The sequence below is a fragment of the Anomaloglossus baeobatrachus genome (genome assembly GCF_048569485.1).
Source record: "Anomaloglossus baeobatrachus isolate aAnoBae1 chromosome 5 unlocalized genomic scaffold, aAnoBae1.hap1 SUPER_5_unloc_1, whole genome shotgun sequence".
Taxonomy (NCBI): Eukaryota; Metazoa; Chordata; class Amphibia; order Anura; family Aromobatidae; genus Anomaloglossus; species Anomaloglossus baeobatrachus.
Genome location: NW_027441784.1, coordinates 1970393 through 1994268, shown reverse-complemented (window position 1 = coordinate 1994268; position 23876 = coordinate 1970393). Strand labels below are relative to the sequence as shown.

Genomic DNA, 23876 nt, shown 5'->3' with positions numbered 1-23876 from the left:
GCTCCAACCCTGGCACCTGTCAACTTAAACTGCTTACTTGACTCCTCACTGACTGACACCATCTGTGTCCCGGCTTAAAACTAACTGTTTTTCCCGCCCCGAGCTGTCTAGACCCCTAGGTGGGCGTTCCCTAACCGCCTGGTCCCGCCCACTGGTGTGTCTGTCTGGCCCTAAGGGGGGGTGACTAGGAGTTTAATTGACTTCGTTGTAACCCTGTGAGGGATGGTGTTATGTGGGGGCCTAATCTGTGACTCCTGGTTTTGCCAGGGCATCACATGTATACAGTCAGCGCTCCACTATAACAGGGATAACACTAATGGGTGTTTATATTTAGCTGTAGGGTGAGCCGCTAGAGTCAATTCCCCTGTTGGGCCCCAGACACCGCAATCCGACCCTGATGAGAGCGGTGGAGATGGCAGGATTAGGAGAGATAAGAGCTTTGATTCCTTTTAGTCCTCGTTCACACTACTGTATTTTCTTTGTCGCTCCATTGGGAGACCCAGACAATTGGGTGTATAGCTACTGCCTCCGGAGGCCACACAAAGTATTACACTTTAAAAAGTGTAACCCCTCCCCTCTGCCTATACACCCCCCCCGTGTATCACGGGCTCCTCAGTTTTTATGCTTTGTGTTGAAGGAGGCACACATTCACTCATGCTCCCATTTTTAGTCAGCAGCAGCTGCTGATTATATCGGATGGAAGAAAAGAGGGCCCCTAACAGGGCCCCCGGCATGCTCCCTTCTCACCCCACTAAGTCGGCGGTGTTGTTAAGGTTGAGGTACCCATTGCGGGTACACAGGCCGGAGCCACATGCCGTTTTCCTTCCCCATCCCTTAGGGGCTCTGGGAGAAGTGGGATCCTATCCGGTCATCCAGGCACTGGGACCGGGCTCCCTCCGCAGCCCCTGTGGGATTCTGCCGGACAGGAGACTGAGTATCATCAGGGACAGGGCCCTGCATCTACAGGTACTCTGTGTCCCCTTGGGGACGGTGCATGGAGCACCTTGGCCTCAGACGCTGCAGCGACTGCGGTGTGGTTATGAGACCGGGACTACCGCGCCGACCGCGCCTGCTTGCCGGCCGCGGTTTTAACTTTAGTCCCCGGCTTTTGCGGCCTAGTGCATTGAAATCCCGCCCCCGGGCCTGCCAGTCAGGGGAAAGGGCGGGACGGTCGGTCTGACGCCGACAGTGAGGGCTGGAGCACACTTAGCTGTCCTCCGCCCCCCTCACTAATCACTCTAGGGCACCAGATTCCCGCACTTTCTGTAGTTACGCCCACGGCTCCCTCCTCCCCTGTAAACGCCGACGGCCATGTTTTTAAGCACATTCTGCCGGTGGAGGACTTCTGGCTGCAGCTCTGGGAGACCCGAGGCTGGGAATCTGGTGGCCACACACCGCTTGTGCGGTCGGTAAGCCACACCGGTCACCCGGTGCTGGTACCCCTAGAGTGCCGAACTGTATATATATATATATATATATATATATATATATATATATATATATATATATATATATATATATATATATATATATATATATATATTTTATTTGTATACATTTTCTCGGTTCGGCTGTACTGTTAGCTTGTGGCTATATATCCCTCAGTGATCATTCTCCTGGGAGACAACATGTCGTTCACAAGGAGCAAGGGTGCCAAGACACAGGGTTATTTTGCAACCTGTACCTCTTGTGCGGCTATGCTACCTGCAGGTTCCACCTACCCTCACTGTGAACAATGCTCTGGCCCTGTGGCACTCGCTCAGCCGGAGCCTGGGGCACTGGGGGGGACCCTCGGCCCTGGTAGAACCGCCGGCTACCCCTGTACAGGTGGCAGGGACAGAGTTTGCAGTTTTAGCTGAGAAACTCTCTGAGTCACTTTCACAATCCATGGCACAGTCTATAGACAAATGGTCTGCTAAAATACTAGAAGCTTTGCAGTCCAGACCGGCCCTTACTCAGGCCCCGGGCACTGCGGGATCGCCCCCAGGGCCCTCTCGGTCTGCGACGAAGCGTGCTCCTGGGGTGGCCTCTAGTTATTACGTGGAGGACTCCGGCACGGACCGCAGTCCCAGACCGGCTAAGCGGGCTTGCTTAGAATCTTCCCCGACTTCATCACGCTGCTCGGGGTCTCAGCTTGAGGACTCTCTAGAGGATGAGGCGGACGTAGCAGCACAGGACTCTGACCCTGATGTTGCTCTCAATCTTGATACACCTGAAGGGGACGCCATAGTAAATGACCTTATAGCGTCCATCAACCAGGTGCTAGATCTATCTCCCCCGCCTCTACCTGTGGAGGAGTCGGCTTCACAGCAGGAGAAGCACCAATTTAGGTTTCCCAAACGTACACGGAGTGCTTTCTTCGATCACTCTAACTTCAGAGATGCTGTCCAGAAGCACAGGGCTTTCCCGGACAAGCGCTTTACTAAGCGCCTTAATGACACACGTTACCCCTTCCCCCCTGACGTAGTTAAGGGTTGGGCTCAATGTCCCAAGGTGGATCCTCCAGTCTCTAGACTGGCGGCTAGATCCGTGGTAGCAGTGGCTGACGGTTCATCGCTCAAGGATGCCACGGACAGGCAGATAGAACTCCTAATGAAATCCATCTATGAAGCCACAGGCGCGTCCTTTGCCCCAGCCTTTGCAGCAGTGTGGGCACTCCAGGCTATCTCAGCTTGTCTGTCTGAGATTAATGCGGTCACCCGTACCTCTGCTCCGCAAGTAGCGTCTTTGACTTCTCAGGCGTCGGTATTTTCATCCTACGCCATGAATGCTGTCCTGGACTCTGCTAGCCGTACAGCGGTAGCATCCGCCAATTCGGTGGCAGTCCGCAGGGCCATGTGGCTACGCGAATGGAAGGCAGACTCTGCTTCCAAGAAGTTCTTGACCGGTTTGCCTTTTTCTGGCGACCGACTGTTTGGCGAGCAATTGGATGAAATTATTAAGCAATCCAAGGGAAAGGACTCGTCCTTACCCCAGCCCAAACCAAAGAGACCTCAGCAACGAAAAATTCAAGCGAGGTTTCGGTCCTTTCGGCCTTCAGCCAGATCCCAATCCTCCGCGTCCAACAGGCCACAGAAGAGCCAGAGAAACTCTTCTGCATGGCGGTCTAAGTCACGTCCTACAAAGACCGCCGGAGGCACCGTCTCCAAGGCGGCCTCCTCATGACTTTCGGCCTCTCCAAACCGCATCCTCGGTCGGTGGCAGGCTCTCCCGCTTTTGCGACGCCTGGTGGCCACATGTCCAAGACCGATGGGTGAGGGACATTCTGTCTCACGGTTACAGGATAGAGTTCAGCTCTCGTCCTCCGACTCGTTTTTTCAGAACATCTCCGCCCCCCGAGCGAACCGTTGCACTTTTTCAGGCAGTGGACACTCTGAAGACAGAAGGAGTTGTGATTCCCGTTCCCCTTCAGGAACGTGGTCGCGGTTTTTACTCCAACTTGTTCGTAGTGCCAAAAAAGGACGGGTCATTCCGTCCCGTTCTGGACCTCAAATTGCTCAACAAACATGTGAGAACCAGGCGGTTTCGCATGGAATCCCTCCGCTCTGTCATCGCTTCAATGTCCCAAGGAGACTTCCTAGCATCAATCGACATCAGGGATGCCTATCTCCATGTGCCGATCGCTCCAGAGCATCAACGCTTCCTGCGTTTCGCCATTGGGGACGAACACCTTCAGTTTGTGGCACTGCCTTTCGGCCTGGCGACAGCCCCACGGGTCTTCACCAAGGTCATGGCATCTGTTGTGGCAGTCCTACACTCTCAGGGCCACGCGGTGATCCCGTACTTAGACGATCTTCTAGTCAAGGCACCCTCCCGGGTGGCATGTCAATACAGTCTGACCGTTGCTCTGGAGACTCTCCAGAGGTTCGGGTGGATCATCAATTTCCCAAAGTCAAAATTGACTCCGACCCAATCACTGACTTACCTCGGGATGGAGTTTCATACTCTCTCAGCGATAGTCAAGCTACCGCTGGACAAACAGCGTGCGCTGCAATCAGGGGTACAATCTCTCCTTCGGGACCAGTCACACCCCTTGAGGCGCCTCATGCACTTCCTGGGGAAGATGGTGGCAGCAATGGAGGCAGTTCCCTCTGCGCAGTTTCATCTGCGTCCACTCCAATGGGACATTCTCCGCAAATGGGAGAAGAGGTCGACGTCCTTAGACAGGAACGTCTCTCTTTCTCTGGCAACCAAGACGTCACTTCAGTGGTGGCTTCTTCCCACTTCTCTGTCGAAGGGAAAATCTTTCCTGCCCCCATCCTGGGCCGTGGTCATGACGGACGCGAGTCTGTCAGGGTGGGGAGCGGTTTTTCTCCACCACAAGGCTCAGGGAACCTGGACTCCGACAGAGTCCTCCCTTCAGATCAATGTTCTGGAGATAAGGGCAGTGTATCTAGCCCTAAAGGCTTTCCATCGGTGGCTGGAGGGCAGGCAGATCCGCATACAGTCGGACAACGCCACGGCGGTCGCGTACATCAACCACCAGGGCGGCACGCGCAGTCGTCAAGCCTTCCAAGAAGTTCGGCGGATTCTGCTGTGGGCGGAGGCCACAGCCTCCACCATCTCCGCGGTTCACATCCCGGGCGTAGAAAACTGGGAAGCAGACTTTCTCAGTCGCCAGGGCATGGACGCAGGGGAATGGTCTCTTCACCCGGACGTGTTTCAAGAGATCTGTTGCCGCTGGGGAACGCCGGACGTCGATCTCATGGCGTCTCGGCACAACAACAAAGTCCCGGCATTCATGGCACGGTCTCAGGATCACAGAGCTCTGGCGGCGGACGCATTAGTTCAGGATTTTTCGCAGTTTCGACTGCCTTATGTATTCCCTCCTCTGGCAATGCTGCCCAGAGTGTTGCGCAAGATCAGGTCCGACTGCCGCCGCGCCATCCTCGTCGCTCCAGACTGGCCGAGGAGGTTGTGGTACCCGGACCTGTGGCACCTCACGGTGGGTCAACCGTGGGCACTTCCAGACCGCCCAGACTTGCTGTCTCAAGGGCCATTTTTCCATCTGAATTCTGCGGCCCTCAACCTGACTGTGTGGCCATTGAGTCCTGGCTCCTAGCGTCCTCTGGGTTATCTCAAGAGGTCATTGCCACTATGAGACAGGCCAGGAAACCAACGTCAGCCAAGATCTATCACAGGGCTTGGAAGATCTTCTTAGCCTGGGGCTCTGATAAGGGGTTTACCCCCTGGCCGTTTGCCTTACCCACGTTTCTTTCCTTCCTTCAATCCGGAATGGACAAGGGTTTGTCTCTCGGCTCTCTCAAGGGACAAGTATCGGCGCTTTCCGTGTTTTTTCAAAAGCGTCTAGCCAGGCTTCCGCAGGTCCGCACGTCCCTGCAGGGAGTTTGCCACATAGTCCCACCTTACAAGCGGCCGCTGGAACCCTGGGATCTCAACAGGGTTCTACGGGCTCTTCAGAAACCACCTTTTGAGCCGCTGCGGGATGTCTCTCTATCACGTCTTTCGCAGAAGGTGGCATTTCTAGTCGCAGTCACATCACTTCGGAGAGTGTCTGAGCTAGCAGCGCTGTCATGCAAAGCTCCCTTCCTGGTGTTTCACCAGGATAAGGTGGTTCTGCGTCCGGTCCCGGACTTTCTCCCTAAGGTGGTGTCCCCCTTTCATCTCAATCAGGATATCTCCTTACCTTCATTTTGCCCTCATCCAATTCACCAATGTGAAAAGGATTTGCATTTGTTAGATCTAGTGAGAGCACTCCGGATCTACGTGTCTCGCACGGCGCCACTGCGCCGTTCTGATGCGCTATTTGTCCTTGTCGCTGGCCAGCGTAAGGGGTCGCAGGCTTCCAAGTCAACCTTGGCTCGGTGGATCAAGGAACCGATTCTTGAAGCCTACCGTTCTTCTGGGCTTCCGATTCCTTCAGGGCTAAAAGCCCATTCTACCAGAGCCGTAGGTGCATCCTGGGCACTGCGGCACCAGGCTACGGCTCAGCAGGTGTGTCAGGCGGCTACCTGGTCGAGTCTGCACACTTTCACGAAACACTATCAGGTGCATGCCTATGCTTCGGCAGATGCAAGCCTAGGTAGGCGAGTCCTTCAGGCGGCGGTGGCCCACCTGTAAGAGGGGGCCGTTTTCGGCTCTTTTTATCGAGGTATTCTTTTACCCACCCAGGGACTGCTTTTGGACGTCCCAATTGTCTGGGTCTCCCAATGGAGCGACAAAGAAGAAGGGAATTTTGTTTACTTACCGTAAATTCCTTTTCTTCTAGCTCCTATTGGGAGACCCAGCACCCGCCCCTGTTCCCTTCGGGCTGTTTGTTCTTTTGTGTTCACATGTTGTTCATGTTGAATTGTTCTTTTGGTTCATGGTTTCAGTTCTCCGAACATCCTTCGGATTGAATTTACCTTAGACCAATTTATAAGTTTCCTCCTTCCTGCTTTTGCACCAAAACTGAGGAGCCCGTGATACACGGGGGGGTGTATAGGCAGAGGGGAGGGGTTACACTTTTTAAAGTGTAATACTTTGTGTGGCCTCCGGAGGCAGTAGCTATACACCCAATTGTCTGGGTCTCCCAATAGGAGCTAGAAGAAAAGGAATTTACGGTAAGTAAACAAAATTCCCTTCTTCAGTGCTATCCATAAAATAACACAACGTCTCGCCCTCAGACCATTGTTATTGGATGTGGCTGTGCAGATGGGGATTTTCTTTCTCACTGACAGAATCTGCGTGTGAGAATAATCCCAGCATCCTCTAGTGCCTTCTGTAAATCGGATGAGACTCGTCCATTCAGGTCTGTGTCTGCACAAACCATCAGATTCCCACCAGCTCCACCATACAGCAGACATTGTGTTACGGATACATTGCAGTTCTGTAATGGAGGAAGCTGTAAATGGTCTTGTAAATTATTAATAGCGGCTGTAAATACCGGATTGTATATGGATGACAAATAAGAATAGACTTGTCCTAGTTTTCTGGATGAAGCTGTGATGATTCTTTATCCGGCCGTGTGATCCCGGCATTAGAGGCCGTTACATCCCGGGAAGAGAGGATTTATCTACAAAGTGTAAAATCTTTCCCTTCCCTGAATATTTCTGCCTCCGGTCACATCCCGTCTGCCGGTATAACGGGCTCCGCACCACAAAACTCACATCCAACTCATCAATTGTGGTGTTTTTTTTGTTTGTTTTTTTTCTATGCTGCTTTTTTTGTCTTCTCGTATCATTTTATGTTTTTTTTCCAAATTCTTCAGAATGTTGCAAGTGGATCATGAATTTTGCGCACAATAGAAACGCTTTGTATTTTTTTTCCTTTGTTTGTGACTTTTTAGTCCAAAAAGTCTTGTCTTCCTAAATGGCGGCAAGTTTGCACCAAAATATTTCTGACAAAATGTCATAATTTTTTAGGTTGAAGGTAAACATACCTTTCCTTGAAAAACTATTCACACCCGGTGAACTTTTCCATGTTTTTTTACATTACAGGCACAAACAAGTGGATTTTATTGGAGTTTTATGTGATAACAACACAAAGTAGCAAACATTTGTTAAGTATAAAGGAAATTATAAACGGATTTTTAAACATTTTAAGAAATATAATTCTGAAAATTGTGATGTGCATTAGTATTCAGCCCCCTGAGGGAATATGTCGCGGGCGGAGGAGGGGACGCTGCGCTCTCCCACTGCTCGGGTCCGGCCACTGCTGCTGCTGCTGCGGCTGCTGCTGCTCGGTGGTGGCTCGAGCGATGGGCCGGATCCCGGGGACTCGAGCGGCGCTCCTCGCCCGTGAGTGAAAAGGGTGGGGATTGGATTGTGGGGATTTGGCTATTGTCCGTGACGCCACCCACGGTTGTGGTGATATTGGTGACACCACCGCTGCTCTAGACGGGGATCCCGGGAGCGGTGACAGGGAGCAGCTTGGTTGTTAGTTCTCCGCTCCGTGGGTAGGGGGTTGGTTGTCCCGGGGCCCGGTGATGGGGTAGGGATGGATGGCAGGCGGGTTACGGGGCCTGGCGAGGTGCAGGGTCGCGGGGGCAGCGCTGTGCCGCACGGCACGGTGGTACTCACTCAGCCAATGATGAGGACACAGTTCTCGGTAAAACACACGGCTGGATGGACGGGTCCCACAGACGGCTGCGGTGTTGTTTCTCCCGGCAGGTTGATGGTGACTGCCTTTCCCTGCACCTGTGTACTGTAAACGGTTCCAATGGGTTCCCACCGGTAACCCGCTCCCCAGCTTGGATATGGGCTGGAGGAGCCCCTTTTGCCCCCAGGCTCTGGCCCTGGGAACTTTAGCCTTGGCGGTGACTGTGTTTCCCTCTCTCGGTTGGACTGTTGCCTTCTGTCGGGACTTGGCTGCTGGGAAACCCAGGAGGTTCCCTTCGCTAACGGATTTGGCAAATTCGCGGCGACTCCTAGCCTTGCCGGGGTCCGCAAGCCCCTGCCAGATGGTGCTGGCTTCTCTTTGCGTACCGGTCCGGTACCGCCGGGCCACCGCCCGTCCACGGTCTTTACAGTAAGCTCCAATAGGCCACTCCTGCAGACGGTCCCCACCGTCTGCCAACCTTGTTGATCCGTCCGGGCCACACACCCGGACCAACTTCACGCTGCTTAACTGCCACTTTCCTCCTTCCACTTTCTCCTACAAAAACTAATCTGCTTGCTTTTCCCGCCTCCAGGACTGTCAACTCCTCGGTGGGCGGGGCCAACCGCCTGGCCCACCCCCTGGTGTGGACATCAGCCCCTGGAGGAAGGCAACAAGGGTTTTCGTCTGACTTTGGTGTGCCTGACCGGGAGTGTGGGGTGTGTAGGTGTTGTTCTCTGTGGCCCCTGGCTTGTCCAGGGCGCCACAAATACTTTGCAGGACAAACCTTTCACTGCAAGTACTGCTGCCAGTCTCTTGGGGGATGTGCAAAGCTGGTAAACACATCTACAGGTCACATTTTTGCCCCTGCTAATTTATAAAACAGCTCTATCTCAGGTAAATTGGATGAAGGCGTCTGTGAAGAAATTTTCAATTCTTATTCTTTTGCTTTTAAAAATATCCATTATTCTATAAAGACCAAATTTGTAAAGTTTATGACTTATAGTTGTCCTGTGGACAGATTCTCCCCCTGAGCTCTGGATCTCTCTTGCTTTTCCTCTGACCATAGGCCTCTTGGCTGCTTCTCTATAATTAGTGCTCAGGACCAGACCAGGACTTGTCTTCTCCTTCATGTCATACATGTTAGCGTTATTTCAGCGGCCAGTGATCGGATATAAAGTCTCCAGTAATTATATTACTATACAGGATTCGTTATGATGTTACATCGTCATCTTCTCCCCATTCAGGTCCCAACAATATCGGATCCTCTCAGTGGAGATCTTCTATATAAGAGAATTCTCCTGATTGACCTATCAAGTATGGATCTGGACAGGGACAAGATGGCGGAGAGGATATTACACCTCACCCTAGAGATACTCTTCCGGCTTACTGGAGAGGTGAGAGATTCTGATGACGTCACATTACATCATTCTTATCTATGGGAATAACAGATGGACAGAACTGGAGAGGTGAGGACTCTGGAAATGTCTGGAGTAAGATTTATTACTGTGTCTCTCCATAACCAGGATTACACAGTAGTGAAGAAGACCTCTAGTGAGCGCTGTCAGGCCCCTGTGTCTGAGGGATGGGGAAGACCCCTGAGCCCAATCACGGGGCCTCCACCTCACCCCCCGATACATGAGGACATCAATGACCAGAAGATCCTAGAACTCACCTACAAGATGATTGAGCTGCTGACTGGAGAGGTGACACTGCTGGGAATGCTGGGACATTATACAGTAACGCTATGAAGGGATCGGGGGTGACGGTATCATTGTATGTGTCAGGTTCCTATAAGGTGTCAGGACGTCACCATCTATTTCTCCATGGAGGAGTGGGAGTATTTAGAAGGACACAAAGATCTGTACAAGGACGTCATGATGAAGGTTCCCCAGTCCCTCACATCACCAGGTAATAGACAGGACTAAATACACACGGCCTATAATTATCTGTATGTAAGGAATGAATTCAGCCCCTGTATGTGTCTCCTCCAGTTCTATCCAGTAAGAGGACAACACCAGAGAGATGTCCCCGTCCTCTTCTCCCACAGGACTGTAAACAAGAAGATCCCGATGTTCCTCAGGATGTGTTTCCTCCAGCTCTATCCAGTAAGAGATATCTACTCATGTACTTTTTGCACTAATTTTGTGTTTACATTTTTAGAATTTCTGCTGTGGGTTTTTTCAGCTGTATTTTCTTTGCTTCTGCTTCTTCTGATGTTTGTTTCTAGTGCCTTCTCTATGTTGTTATGAAGGCAACTCAAAGACCTGCAGAGGGTTCATGAATGCCCTGTTTCACTGAAAATAAGACCTAGTTACAGTCAGGGCCAGCGTCAAGAGGAGTCAAACTGCGCTATTTCTTAGTAACCCCAGTCTCTTAGGGACCCCATCAGTTGTAATCTAAGGTTGATTGCTTAAGGACCTTTGATGCTGTTGCGGGCGGGGAATTGACCTTCAGCAGGAGGGGGGGCACTCGAGACGCTCGGATCCGGGCGGTTGATGTGGCTCTAGTGGCAGCCGGACCCGGGCGCAGCCGTCCGTCAACCGCAAGTGAAAAGGGGGTAGTTATTATACAGGGGAGGTTTGTCAGTGACGCCACCCGTGGGTTGCGGTGATTGTTGGTGACACCGCCGCTGCCTTGGTATGGGGGTGCTCGGGGCTGATGGAGCGGGGCAGCAGGATGTTATCCCCTCCACGGGTATGGGAGGTGTTGTCCCGGGGCCCAGGTGTTGGTGGGATGGAGTGATGGGGCACAGTCTGCGGGGTTGGACCGGATGATACCAGTGTACTCACTGTTTGAATAAAGTCACACAGAGTCCAGATAGTAAACCAACTGATGATAACTGGTAGCCTCCGGAGGGGTGTGCTTGGGTCCCGCACACCGGTTGACAGAACAGGGGCCCTTCCTTCTGCACTTTTGGTTTGTGTCTTGTGTGTTGACTAGTCCGCATGAAACGGGGAAGTCCACTCCCGGTGTCTTTTCTGTGGGAGCTGTGGCCCGCGAGAACTGAACCATGGGATCTTAACAGGAACTTGCAGACGCCCTATCCCCCTCGTTGGGCTTCCGTCTCGCATCTGGGCTGTCGGTGGGACAAGACTTGGAATCTTGTCCCCTGCTGGTTAATTAGAAAGGTTCTTGAAGCTGTCCTCGCTCCAGGGTTCAGGAACCCCGACTGTGCACAGCCTCCGGACCGGATTCCCGCTGTCGGCACCGGCGGGCTACAACCCTGCCCCGGTCCACTTAAGGTCTCCCTCGACCGGATCTCCATCGCCTGTGGCCCAGCTCTGCCGTTTGCCACCTAACCTAGTCAGGTTAAGTAGTCCGGGGCTCCAACCCCTGAGCACCACTTCACAATCCTCCCACTTCAACTGTCTAGCACTGTTCTGTGTGTTTCCCTCCCCTGACACCTCAGAACCCCTAGGTGGGCGTCACCATCTGCCTGGCCCCACCCACTGGTGTGTCCCTATTGTCTTGGGGGGGTGACTAGGGTTTGATGGCTGGTGTTGGATACCTGTGTGTGGGGTTTTGTGTTGGAAGGCCAAGGAGGAGGGAGTCCTGCACCTGGAAGATGGATTCAGTCCTCTGTGACAACCTGATTTTGTCAGGGCGTCACAATGACTTCAAAGTCATGTGGCATGATGTAACCAAAGGTCTTTTAATTGCAGGAGTCTAAATGAACTGAACAGGACACAGGCTGGCATGCAGGACTGGCATTAGGGGAAAGGGAGAGTAAACTGGGCAATTTCAGAGGGCTCCCATTTTCCTAGTGGCCTTAGTGTTTATATGCCAATTATAGGACTGTTTAAGGACCTTACTGACATCACGTCATGTGACCAAATGTCTCAATTGCAGGCGTTTCAAGCAGAAGAGGAGACAGGCTGGTGTGTGTGTGTGTGTGTGTGTGTGTGTGTGTGTGTCAAATGTCAAAAGGGGCAGAGCTTGGCCAGAACAAGGGTGTGATGCCACCAGTTCTCTAATTCGTAACAATTGCACCGTTCCCTATGCCAGAAATCGTACTCCAGTCCCTAATGTCATTTTCAGTGTACATAGCCGGTCTTGATGAATTGGAGCCCAAATGTCTATCTGCACAGACAGCAAGACCCTGCTACATGCTTTCGTTACAAAGCCTAAGAATAGGCCATCAACGTTACAGTCCTGGACATCCCCGTTAAATTTTCACCATTTGTCTTTATTTTATTTTCGTCTTGGAAAAAAAATCTCTTTAAAATTGTTTATGTTGTGGATCAATGTCACAGATGTTTGCAGGTTATTCAACTGTCAAGGCAGTGTCAGGATCTGTGGAAACTACACTCTGCCTGCTAACGTCTCTTATGTCTGTGAGCAGCGCAGGGAGACACAGGCATCAAACCACAGATTTAGGCAGGCTAGCAAGAGTTAACCTCTGCTGGGTTGCTAGTTAGTGTATTTGACCAAATGCTGCGGGAAGCCAGTATCATTCTCTCCCCTCCTGTATAAGCTGGCTGGGCTATTCCATTAATGCCAGCTATAGGTTACCTATACTGTTAGCAAGAAATTGGCCATAATAAAGTATTAACTTATGGGACCACTCAGTAGTGTCCCATAAGGAATTGCCTACTCCATAAAGCATAAATGACTGGAGAAAAGAAGGAGATACGGCAAAGAACATGTGTGAAAAATTCCATTTTATTCATAAAAATATCATATATAATAAAATCACAACAATATGTGGTCAAAAGGACAAGGATCGGACAGGAGGTGGGGGAAGGTGGGTTGGGGAGGGGGGGGGGCCTGAAGCAACCAGGGTGAAGAATCAAGTGACTGAGTTGCCATCAATTGTAGGGCCAACCTATAGTAAGGAGCTGGTGGTGAATTGGGGCCAAGAGAGAAAATGAAGGATATGTGTCATGTGAACCACATGAGATATGCAACCAATCAGCAAGTGGGTATACATGCATGTAGTAAGCCCATCTGGAAAATGTGAAACCACAGTGGAAATAAGGCATAGTGACTGCGCGGGGCCACAGGCGAGGACCAAGTGACTCCTCAATTTGCACATAAAGAAATGTATATATATACTCATGCACAGCAAGTCTGAGCCAGGTGCACCGCGCAATCAAGGGGCCTGAAGATATGGAAAGGTTTTCTCAATTATAATTGTGGCAAAGGAGCTGAACCAGAGGGGGCTACTAAAGTATACATGCAAAAATAATCACCGGCTGAGGCAGCACACATGTAATCTCCCATTATGTACACCACAGACATGTAAGAGTTAATACTGGTGCTGCACAGAACCAAGGGAGAATTTAAGGCAATACCAGGCACAGGGTTACTGTGCAATTATTAGTCCCAATCCAATTCACCATGCAGCCAAGGGAAGGCGGAACAATGGAGGGGCAACATAAATAAGTATACCTGGTGGTTGGTTCCGAGGGGCAGGAAACAGCCTCCTGACAGCTGTTTCGCAGCGTTGCTTTTTCGAAGGAGGATTGCTCCCACATCCTCAAGCCTCCCCCCCCCCAACCCACCTTCCCCCACCTCCTGTCCGATCCTTGTCCTTTTGACCACATATTGTTGTGATTTTATTATATATGATATTTTTATGAATAAAATGGAATTTTTCACACATGTTCTTTGCCGTATCTCCTTCTTTTCTCCAGTCATTTAGGTTACCTATACTGGTCTGGTGAGGTGTTGTGATCCAGACTTACGATTGGTTGTTGTGCATTATTACTGTGAACTGTTGTGGTGTTAACCCTTGTTGTCTTTTTGTTGCTGCCTATTTATTTCTGTGAGTTTGCTATTTGTCTCGTCTGTCTTAATTTGTGTTTCCTGTCTGTTTTAATCTGTGTTTCCATCATACTCCTGCCAATCACACGCCAGGGTGTATGCTATGGACAATTATACGCTTCTGTCGTTGCCTGAATCTTTGGGAGGAATGCTGTGTGACGGTGTCCACACGACCTCCTTGGTCAAACAATATATTGCTGAACGATGTTGCGTCGTTTATGAGATGGGTACGTGTGACCGCTACAAAACGACCTATGAGCGATCTCGGCAAATCGTAGCAGCGATCTGGGCGTGTCACATCGCTAACGAGATCGCTAGCAATATCGTTGTGTGTAAAGCGGCCTTTAGATGTCGAAATTGGACAACAGATTCAGAATACATTTTTTCCTAATTTAATTTCTGATGTTATGGTTTAAAAAAATAAATATACTTTCAAGATAATATTAAAAAAATAATAACATTGTGTTTTTTATTTTTAGCAGATGACTGTATTGGGAATTCAGATGGAAATCTAATATCTTCAGAATTTATAACACATGATGAAGGTATCACACGTGATACATATGACGAGCAAGTACAACAGAATTGTAAGCAAAATAAAAGTTACAGAAGGGATGTGGAAAATGAAACGGCTTCCACAGGAGAGAAGCCATTTTCATGTTCAGAGTGTGGGAAATGTTTTATTCAGAAATCAAACTTTCTTAGACATCAGAAAATTCACACAGGAGAGAAGCCATTTTCATGTTCAGAGTGTGGGAAATGTTTTATTCAGAAAACAGCTCTTGTTAGGCATCAAAGATCTCATACAGGGGAGAAGCCATTTTCATGCATGGAATGTGGGAAATGTTTTATTCAGAAAACTGCTCTTGTTTTGCATCAAAGATCTCATACAGGGGACAAGCCATTTTCATGCTTGGAATGTGGGAAATGTTTTATTCAGAAATCACAACTTGTTTCGCATCAAAGATCTCATACAGGGGAGAAGCCATTTTCATGCCTGGAATGTGGGAAATGTTTTATTCGGAAATCACATCTTGTTTTGCATCAAAGATCTTATACAGGGGACAAGCCATTTACATGCCTGGAATGTGGGAAATGTTTTACTTGGAAATCAGAACTTGTTAGCCATCAAAGATCTCACACAGGGGAAAGGCCATTTTCATGCTTGGAATGTGGGAAATGTTTTATTCGGAAATCACATCTTGTTTTGCATCAAAGATCTCATACAGGGGAGAAGCCATTTTCATGCCTGGAATGTGGGAAATGTTTTATTCGGAAATCACATCTTGTTTTGCATCAAAGATCTCATACAGGGGAGAAGCCATTTTCATGCCTGGAATGTGAGAAATGTTTTACTGGGAAATCAGAACTTGTTAGGCATCAAAGATCTCACACAGGGGAGAGGCCATTTTCATGCTTGGAATGTGGGAAATATTTTATACAGAAATCAGATCTTGTTAATCATCAAAGATCTCATACAGGGGAGAGGCCATTTTCATGTTCAGAATGTGGGAATTGTTTTACTCGGAAATCACATCTTGTTAGTCATCAAAGATATCATACAGAGGAGAAGCCATTTTTATGTTCAGAGTGTGGAAAATGTTATTTTACAAAATCAAATCTCGTTAAACATCTGAAGAAGCCGCACAGGGAAGGAACCTTTTTCATGTTGTGAACATTTGAAATGTTTAATTGGTAAAACAATTCTTGTTGACCATGAGAAAACCCACACAGTAGAGGAGACATTCTTGCATTCAGAATTTGGCAAATGTTTTTATCATTAATCAGGTCTTGTTGTCAGATGAGTCACATGGGAGAAGGATTCATGTTATACCGTGAGTCAAAGGGTTTTATCCTAAAATCAATTGCTCAAGTAAGAATTGGTCAGGGAAAACACCATTTTCTTTTTAAACTTACCGTATTATTATGACCATAAGACGCACCTATGTTTTAGAGGAGGAAGATAGGAAAAAAAATTGAAACAAAATATGTAGTCATGACGCACTGTTGTGAGGGGGAACCTGCTGCTGACATGGTAAGGCTGCTTTCACACATCCGGTTTTAGCAGAGCCGGCCAATCCGGTTCTAAAACCTATGCAACGGATGCGGCGAAAAAAACGCATACTTTGCATACGTTTTTACATGCGGTCCGTCTGGTTTTTGCCGGTTGCGGCTGGCTACTGAGCATGCGTAGTGCAAAAAAACGGATGTGATTTTTGCCGCAGGACGCTTTATCCGGCGTCCATAGGCATGCATTGGAAACCGCGACGCATCGGCCGGATGCGGCGCGATGCGGTTTTTTTCGCCGGACAAAAAACCGTGCCAGGCAACGTTCCATCCAGCCACCGCATCGGCTAAATATGCCGCATCCGTCAAAAACTGGACGGAACGCAAGGCCATGCGGCACAATACGGCGCTAATGTAAGTCTATGCGAAATAAACGCAACCGGCGGTAAAAAAAAACGGTTGCGTTTTTTCTGCAAAGCGCCGAATTGTGCCGCACAGGAAAAACCGGATATGTGAAAGCAGCCTTATAGGGGTAATTTCCCCCCCTGATTCTGTACTAATGTCCCCCATTTAGGCCCCTTTCAGTAATGTTTCTCTCTTCCTGGTGTATATGTCCCTCATCCGGGCAGATATGTTCCCCATCTTTGTCCCATAATAGTATACATGATCCCCATCCTGGTATATATGGCTCTCATCTTGGTATGTTGGTGTTGGGGTGGTTTTCGTGACGCTACCCACGGGTTGTAGTGATGCTGGGCAGCACCGCTGCAGTGAAGGTGGCGGGCTTCCGGGAGCGGTGTCGGGGCTCAGCTTTGGTGTTAACCCCTCCGTGGGTAGGGGCGGTGTGTCCCGGGGCCCGGTTGTGGGGAGATATGGTGCGGGGCACAGTGCTGCGGTGTGATGCGGTACTCACGATTTAGTCACTCAGGGTCTCTGGTAAACCAACCAAGATGTAGAACGGGCGGCCCACAGCCGGCTGCAGCACTGGACGGTGTGACTGGGTCCCCTTTCTCCTGCACCTAACGTAAGTGGACCACGGTGCCTAAGCACGGGTGGTCTGCTCCCCGGCGGATATGTCGTGGGAGCTCCTTTGCCCGCAGGCGCTGGCCCTTGGATTTATGGCCTCTGGCGGTGGCTGCTATCCAGTCGGGTTGGGCTGTTGCCTTCAATCAGGTCTTTGGTTGGGAAAGGACCCCGTGAGGTCCAGACCTCAATCAGTAAATTCGACTATATGGTGGCCTACGGCCTAGTCAGGGTCTGAGTACCCTTCCTGGTGCTCCGGTAGACTGCTGGCTCCCCGGTTCGGGTCCGGCGGGCTCCAACCCGGTTCCGGTCCTACGGTTCCACCGGTCGTGTTCCCGGTCTCCTGCAGGCGGCCACTGCTGTCTGTCTGCCTGCCTGCCTGACTGTGTGAGGGTCCTAGGCTCCGACCCAGGCCCCTTGCAGCGCTGTGTGTCACACTCTGCTCTCCACTCAACTGTGCCAACTGTACTCCTCACTGTCCACAACTGGACTTTACTCCTTACTATCCAACTCTGAACTTCACACTGCACTACTCAGACTACTGTCCACGACTGGACTGAGATGCTTCCCTGCCTCAGGCCAGCAGACTTCTCGGTGGGTGTGTCTTTCCGCCTGACTCCGCCCACCCGGTGTGCCTGTCTAACACTGAGGGAGGCAATCAGGTCTTGATTGACGGATGTTAACTTCCTAGTGTGGGGGGGGTGTGTGTGTGGTGTCTACTAACCTGTGACCCCTGGTTGTCCAGGGCGTCCCATATATGTTTCTCATCACGCTGCAGACATAAAAAAACAACTGATTATACTCACCATCCCTCTGCTCCCCCAGTGTGCGGTGTTGTCTTTGATGCTGGCAAGTGACTTCAGTGTATAAGTGGCACATCGCATGACGTCACTGCCATGCACCTACAGGTACACGCGGACGTCGGGTGACGGAATATTCACTGCTCCCCACACCTAGGATTATGGGCGTGTGGAGCAGTGAATATTCATTCTCTAATAAAAAACACGTGATCACCGAGCTGCAGCAGTTAGCTGGTGACTGAGTGATCATGTGTGCCTGCTATTAATGAATGAATATTCACTACTCCCCATGCTCATAATCCCGCTCATCTCTCGATGCCGGCTTCAGTGCGTTGAGGTAGACTGGATTATAAGTGAGGGGAGCAGTGAATATTCACTTTTGTTATTAGCGGGCACACTGTTAGCCCTGGTTAGACCCCCCCCCCTTTTCTACACAATTATTTTGGGGGGGAGGGTGTATCTTAAAGTCCGAAAAATATGGTAATTGGTTAACAAATAGTAAGAGTAAAAAATTACAATACAATCAAAATCGTATAACATAAAAGGGCACAATCATTGTGAATCTGTCTGACCGTTTCAGGCTCCACCCTCTTTCATTAAACTTCTTTTACATTTCAGACTAAAAATGTCAAAACTCACTAAATGTTTGAACAGTTAAGGTGTGTGATGCACAAAATGTGTGACTTTTACACAATAGTTCTTGCGCAGTAAGATAGATGAATTTCCCCTTAAATAGTGCTTATCACAAATCTGTGGCTGCCTTTATTATTTACTAAAACAGTGGAGTGCCGCGGATTAGTGAATTTTCTAAATATAATCCAGTACCAAAACTTTTGGAAGTGTCCCTAATGTCCCCAAAAGGAACTTCCAGGTTGTGAGATCCCACAACCCTCAGCGATCACTGATTGTGTAAGAGTGAGCTCTACGACCCCAGCTCTGCGGCATCCTTCTTAAGCAGTTCAGTAAAATCTTAACGGGAAGGTGTCGTCCAAAAAAAATAAATAAATAAATAACTTAAAAATGTGAAGTATTAATGTTTTGCTCAAATATTATTTGTTTTTAATTGAGCAAAATAAAAAAATAAAAAGTTTGATATTTTCCACTCTGAAACACTAGAGGGAGCAGCTGCTGAAATCTGAAACTGTAGAAATAGCCTGGATTACAGCTGCAGTAAAGTGGGCGGAGTCTGCTCCTGTGTGTGATGTCACCTCCCCCTCCCAATCTGAGGGTTTCCAAAGGATAACACAGAATGAAGTTTAGATCACAGTGCGGAGCCATTTTGTTGGTGACAAGAAATGTCTAAAGTGTCACCAAGGACAGCAGGAGTATCACACAGGATAGGATTAGATACACAGCTCATCAGACAGTATTACACAGGAGAGGATTAGATACATAGCTCAGCAGACAGTATCACACAGGAGCGGATTAGATACTCAGCTCAGGAGGCAGTATCACGCAGGAGAGGATTAGATATACAGCTCAGCAGACAGTTCCAAACAGGACAGGATTAGATACACGTCTCACCGAACACGTATCACACAGGATAGGATTAGATACACATCTCAGGAGACAGTATTACACAGGAGAGGATTAGATACTCAGCTCAGGAGGCAGTATCACACAGGAGAGGATTAGATACACACCTCAGCAGACAGTATCACACAGGAGAGGATTAGATACACACCTCAGCAGACAGTATCACACAGGAGAGGATTAAATACACACCTCAGCAGACAGTATCACACAGGATAAGATTAGATACACAGCACAGCAGACAGTATCACACAGGAGCGGATTAGATACTCAGCTCAGGAGGCAGTATCACACAGGATAGGATTAGATACACACCTCAGCAGACAGTATCACACAGGAGAGGATTAAATACACAGCTCATCAGACGGTTCCACACAGGACAGGATTAGATACACGGCTCACCGAACACGTATCACACAGGATAGGATTAGATACACAGCTCAGCAGACAGTTCCACGCAGGACAGGATTAGATACACAGCTCAGCAGACAGTATTACACAGGAGAGGATTAGATACTCAGTTCAGGAGGCAGTATCACACGAGAGGATTAGATACACACCTCAGCAGACAGTATCACACAGGATAGGATTAAATACACAGCTCAGCAGACTGTATTATACGGGAGAGGATTAGATACTCAGCTCAGGAGGCAGTATCACACAGGAGAGGATTAGATACACAGCTTAGCAGACAGTATCACACAGGATAGGATTAGATACACACTCAGCAGACAGTATCACACAGGATAGGATTAGATACACAGCTCAGCAGACAGTATCACACAGGATAGGATTAGATACACAGCTCAGCAGACAGTATTACACAGGAGAGGATAAGATACACGACGCACCAAACATGTATCACACAGGAGAGGATTAGATACACAGCTCAGCATGCAGTATTACATAGGAGAGGATTAGATACTCAGCTCAGGAGACAGTATTACACAGGAGAGGATTAGATACACATCTCAGGAGACAGTATTACACAGGAGAGAATTAGATACTCAGCTCAGGAGGCAGTATCACACAGGAGAGGATTAGATACACACCTCAGCAGACAGTATCACACAGGAGAGGATTAAATACACACCTCAGCAGACAGTATCACACAGGATAAGATTAGATACACAGCACAGCAGACAGTATCACACAGGAGCGGATTAGATACTCAGCTCAGGAGGCAGTATCACACAGGATAGGATTAGATACACACCTCAGCAGACAGTATCACACAGGAGAGGATTAAATACACAGCTCATCAGACGGTTCCACACAGGACAGGATTAGATACACGGCTCACCGAACACGTATCACACAGGATAGGATTAGATACACAGCTCAGCAGACAGTTCCACGCAGGACAGGATTAGATACACAGCTCAGCAGACAGTATTACACAGGAGAGGATTAGATACTCAGTTCAGGAGGCAGTATCACACGAGAGGATTAGATACACACCTCAGCAGACAGTATCACACAGGATAGGATTAGATACATGGCTCACCGAACACTTATCACACAGGATAGGATTAGATACACAGCTCAGGAGACAGTATTACACAGGAGAGGATTAGATACACGGCTCAGCAGGCAGTATCACACAGGATATGATTAGATACACAGCTCAGCAGATGGTACCGCACAGGACAAGATTAGATACACGCCTCAGCAAAGAGTATCACACAGGAGAGGATTAGATACACAGCTCAGCAGACAGTATCACATAGGAGAGGATTAGATACACAGCTCAGCAGACTGGTCCACACAGGATAGGATTAGATACACGGCTCAGCAGATAGTATCACACAGGACAGGATTAGATACCCAGCTTACCAGACAGTATCACACAGGATAGGATTAGATACACAGCTCAGCAGACGGTACCACACAGGATAGGATTAGATACACAGCTCAGCAGACAGTATCACACAGGGGAGGATTACATGCACAGCAGGCAGTATCACACAAGGGAGGATTAGATACACGGCATGGGGGGGTAGCGAGGGGTTTCAATGAAGACGGTAGCAGCAGCAGCGGGGGAGGGGCAAGGAGAGTGGGGGGTATCATTGGAACATTGGAGACAGTAGCACCTGCGGTGGTGGGGGGAGGGGCGTAGGTACTTACATGCTCTGCATGCATACGCACACAAACACACAGCTCTGCTGCATGCTTGCCGGCAGCGGCGGAGGGGGAGGAGAGCGGGGCTGGATAGAGCGGGGGGAGGGGGTGTCATTGGAATCGGTAACAGCGGGGGGAGGAGAGGCGGCCCGGCGCCCCGTACTCATACATCCCGGAGGTTGACAGGGGTAAAGTGGAGCAAACATCATACGCTGTGTGCGCCACAATGATGGTGCTGATCTACTCCCTCTGCTGTGATCTGGATAGCCCAGGGGGCGCGTGCATTTCACAGCAGATGCCTTCTCTAATGTTACTAAATGGGGTCGGAGCCCGACTATCAGAGTCTATGCACAGAGGGCTGCCATAAAGGAGGTGAGTATCTGTCCTTACAAACACCAAATCCAAGATGGCAGCGCCCAGTGCCTTTAGTAAAACTAGAATTAAATAAAAACTAAATAAGCAATGATTTTAATTTTGTATTAAAAATACTTGTTTTCATAATCACTATTATTAATATAAAAATAAAAAACTGCGACACCTTTCCTTTAAACAAGTATATGACCGCGCTGGATTAGTTGAGAGAGCAATGTATCGTGCTTAGAGCAGCTGCAGAGATTTGTGGGATCCCGCTCTGCACACTGAGATCCCACAAAATGGAAATTCAGGCTCCACTTTGCAAGTAAGTTGGGTATTTTGAGAGCCTTTAGGAACATTTTTGAAAGGTTTTGATACTGGATTATATTTAGATAATTCACTAATCTCAGGTTTCCCACTGCTTTATTTACTAAAAAGCGCAGCCCCAGATTGGAGATAGGAACTCTGAAGTATATCACATTGTATATAATTGCATTTCAAAGCTTTTGTTTTGTTAATAAATGCTTGTAAATATATATTCTTCATGCCTAGCTTTCTCTATTGTCTAGTTGTGATCATTTTGCCTCAGAACATCTGTAGACATTTCACACTAAAATAATGGGGGTAGAATTGAATCACACTGCAGCCTAGATATGTGGAAGTTGTTAAGATGCTCTGATCCCAATTTATCAAAGCTTTTATGCCAAAAAATTGTCACAAAATCTCTGAAAAGTCTCTCAAATATTTGGATCAATTCAAAGTGGTGCCAAATTTTGGCGGCTTTTGGCATTTTCACTTTAAAATTGGCAAAGTTTGGGTGGGACGGTGGCGTGACAGCACAGCTCCTTTGTCATTTTACCTGTTTACCAAAACATTTTCAATATACAGTTATGTAATCGATATGCATTTTTAAGTGCTGATTCTCAGCTTTAATTTGAGGGTATTAACATACTAATTGGAACCAGGGTTTAGGAGTTACAGCCCATAAACATGTAGCGGTCTCTTTAAAAAGAGACCAAAAGTAACTGGACAATTATCTTAAAAGCTCTTTAATGGGCTGCGTAGGATATTCCCTCATGAATCCATTATAAATTAAGCAGATAAAAGGTCTGGAGCTGATTCCAGATGTGACATTTGCATTTGGAAGCTGTTGTTGTAAACCCACAACATGCGGTCAAAGGAGGAGAACATCATTAGGATAAAAAATTAGAGCTAGTAGTAATGTTAGGGGTGGCCAAATCAGAAATTTGGTATAACAAATGAACGCACTCGAGAGCATGGGAACTCAAAGAGGTCTGGATGTCCAAGGAAGACAATAGTGATGGGTGATCACAGAATCCTTTCCTTAGTGAAGGAAAAGTCCTACACAACATCCACCCAAGTGAAAAAACATTCTCAAGAAAGTAGACGTTTCAGTATCTAAGTGTGGCACCTGCCTTGGGAGCGATCTATAGAATTCCACCCACATTCACCTCTATAGATGTTGCTTCTTTGGTTGAACTGCAGAATACTACAACTCCCAAGGTGCCATGCAAATCTGGGGGAGGAGGAAACAGGACGGGGGGGGGGGGGGGGGTGGAAGGAAGTTGATCCGTCTTGGAGGGGTGAAGCTGCCACTCTGTGTGATGAGAGACTGAGTTCTGAAGCTAGAGGATGCACTATTAGTAGGAGCTGCTGTCCTCCAGGTTTATCATGCCGAAGAAGGATTTTGCCTGCTGTACCCACTGCTCTCTGCAAGCCATTGAATCCAGAAGCTCCAGTGTGGAATAGTCTGAGAAAACAGACCTGCTGCAGACAGAAGTGAGTAGGACATTGCTGTGACTTGTAGTTCTACAGTTTGAGAAGTGTGAACAAAAGAGAAATACGAGTATATATGCAAATTCAAGAATTTTATTAATGGAGATAACACGCAAGACAGCACAAAATCACACTTAAAATTGCTACCAGAAAATCAAAACATCACAAGGGGTACAAGGTTTATATTTATTTGATTAATGTAAAAGTTTCCTGTCTGTCTGACGTAGCCGTGGAAGAGGTGGGAAAGTCTAAATGACGGGACTAAATATAATGTAAGCAAGACACTTAATGACATGGACCAGACTCCATTGCATGATTTAATAGAATTACTAACAACTATGAGGTTGGGAGTAGAAGGTCCTACAATGAGGTGACAGTAACAGGGGAAACCACAATGTCACCAGGTATGTATAAAACATAACCCATTCACTCATG

The 23876-nt window shown here is 48.5% G+C and overlaps 1 protein-coding gene across 1 annotated transcript in view; it reads left to right on the top strand.

Moving 5' to 3' along the window:
- Positions 1 to 23876, top strand: part of LOC142258770 (uncharacterized) — a 108460-nt gene that overhangs the window by 37313 nt on the left and 47271 nt on the right. The window contains 3 exon segments of the mRNA XM_075331371.1: positions 10034 to 10145; positions 14286 to 15442; positions 15444 to 15581. Of these exon segments, the coding sequence (XP_075187486.1) occupies positions 10034 to 10145; positions 14286 to 15442; positions 15444 to 15581 (1407 nt within the window).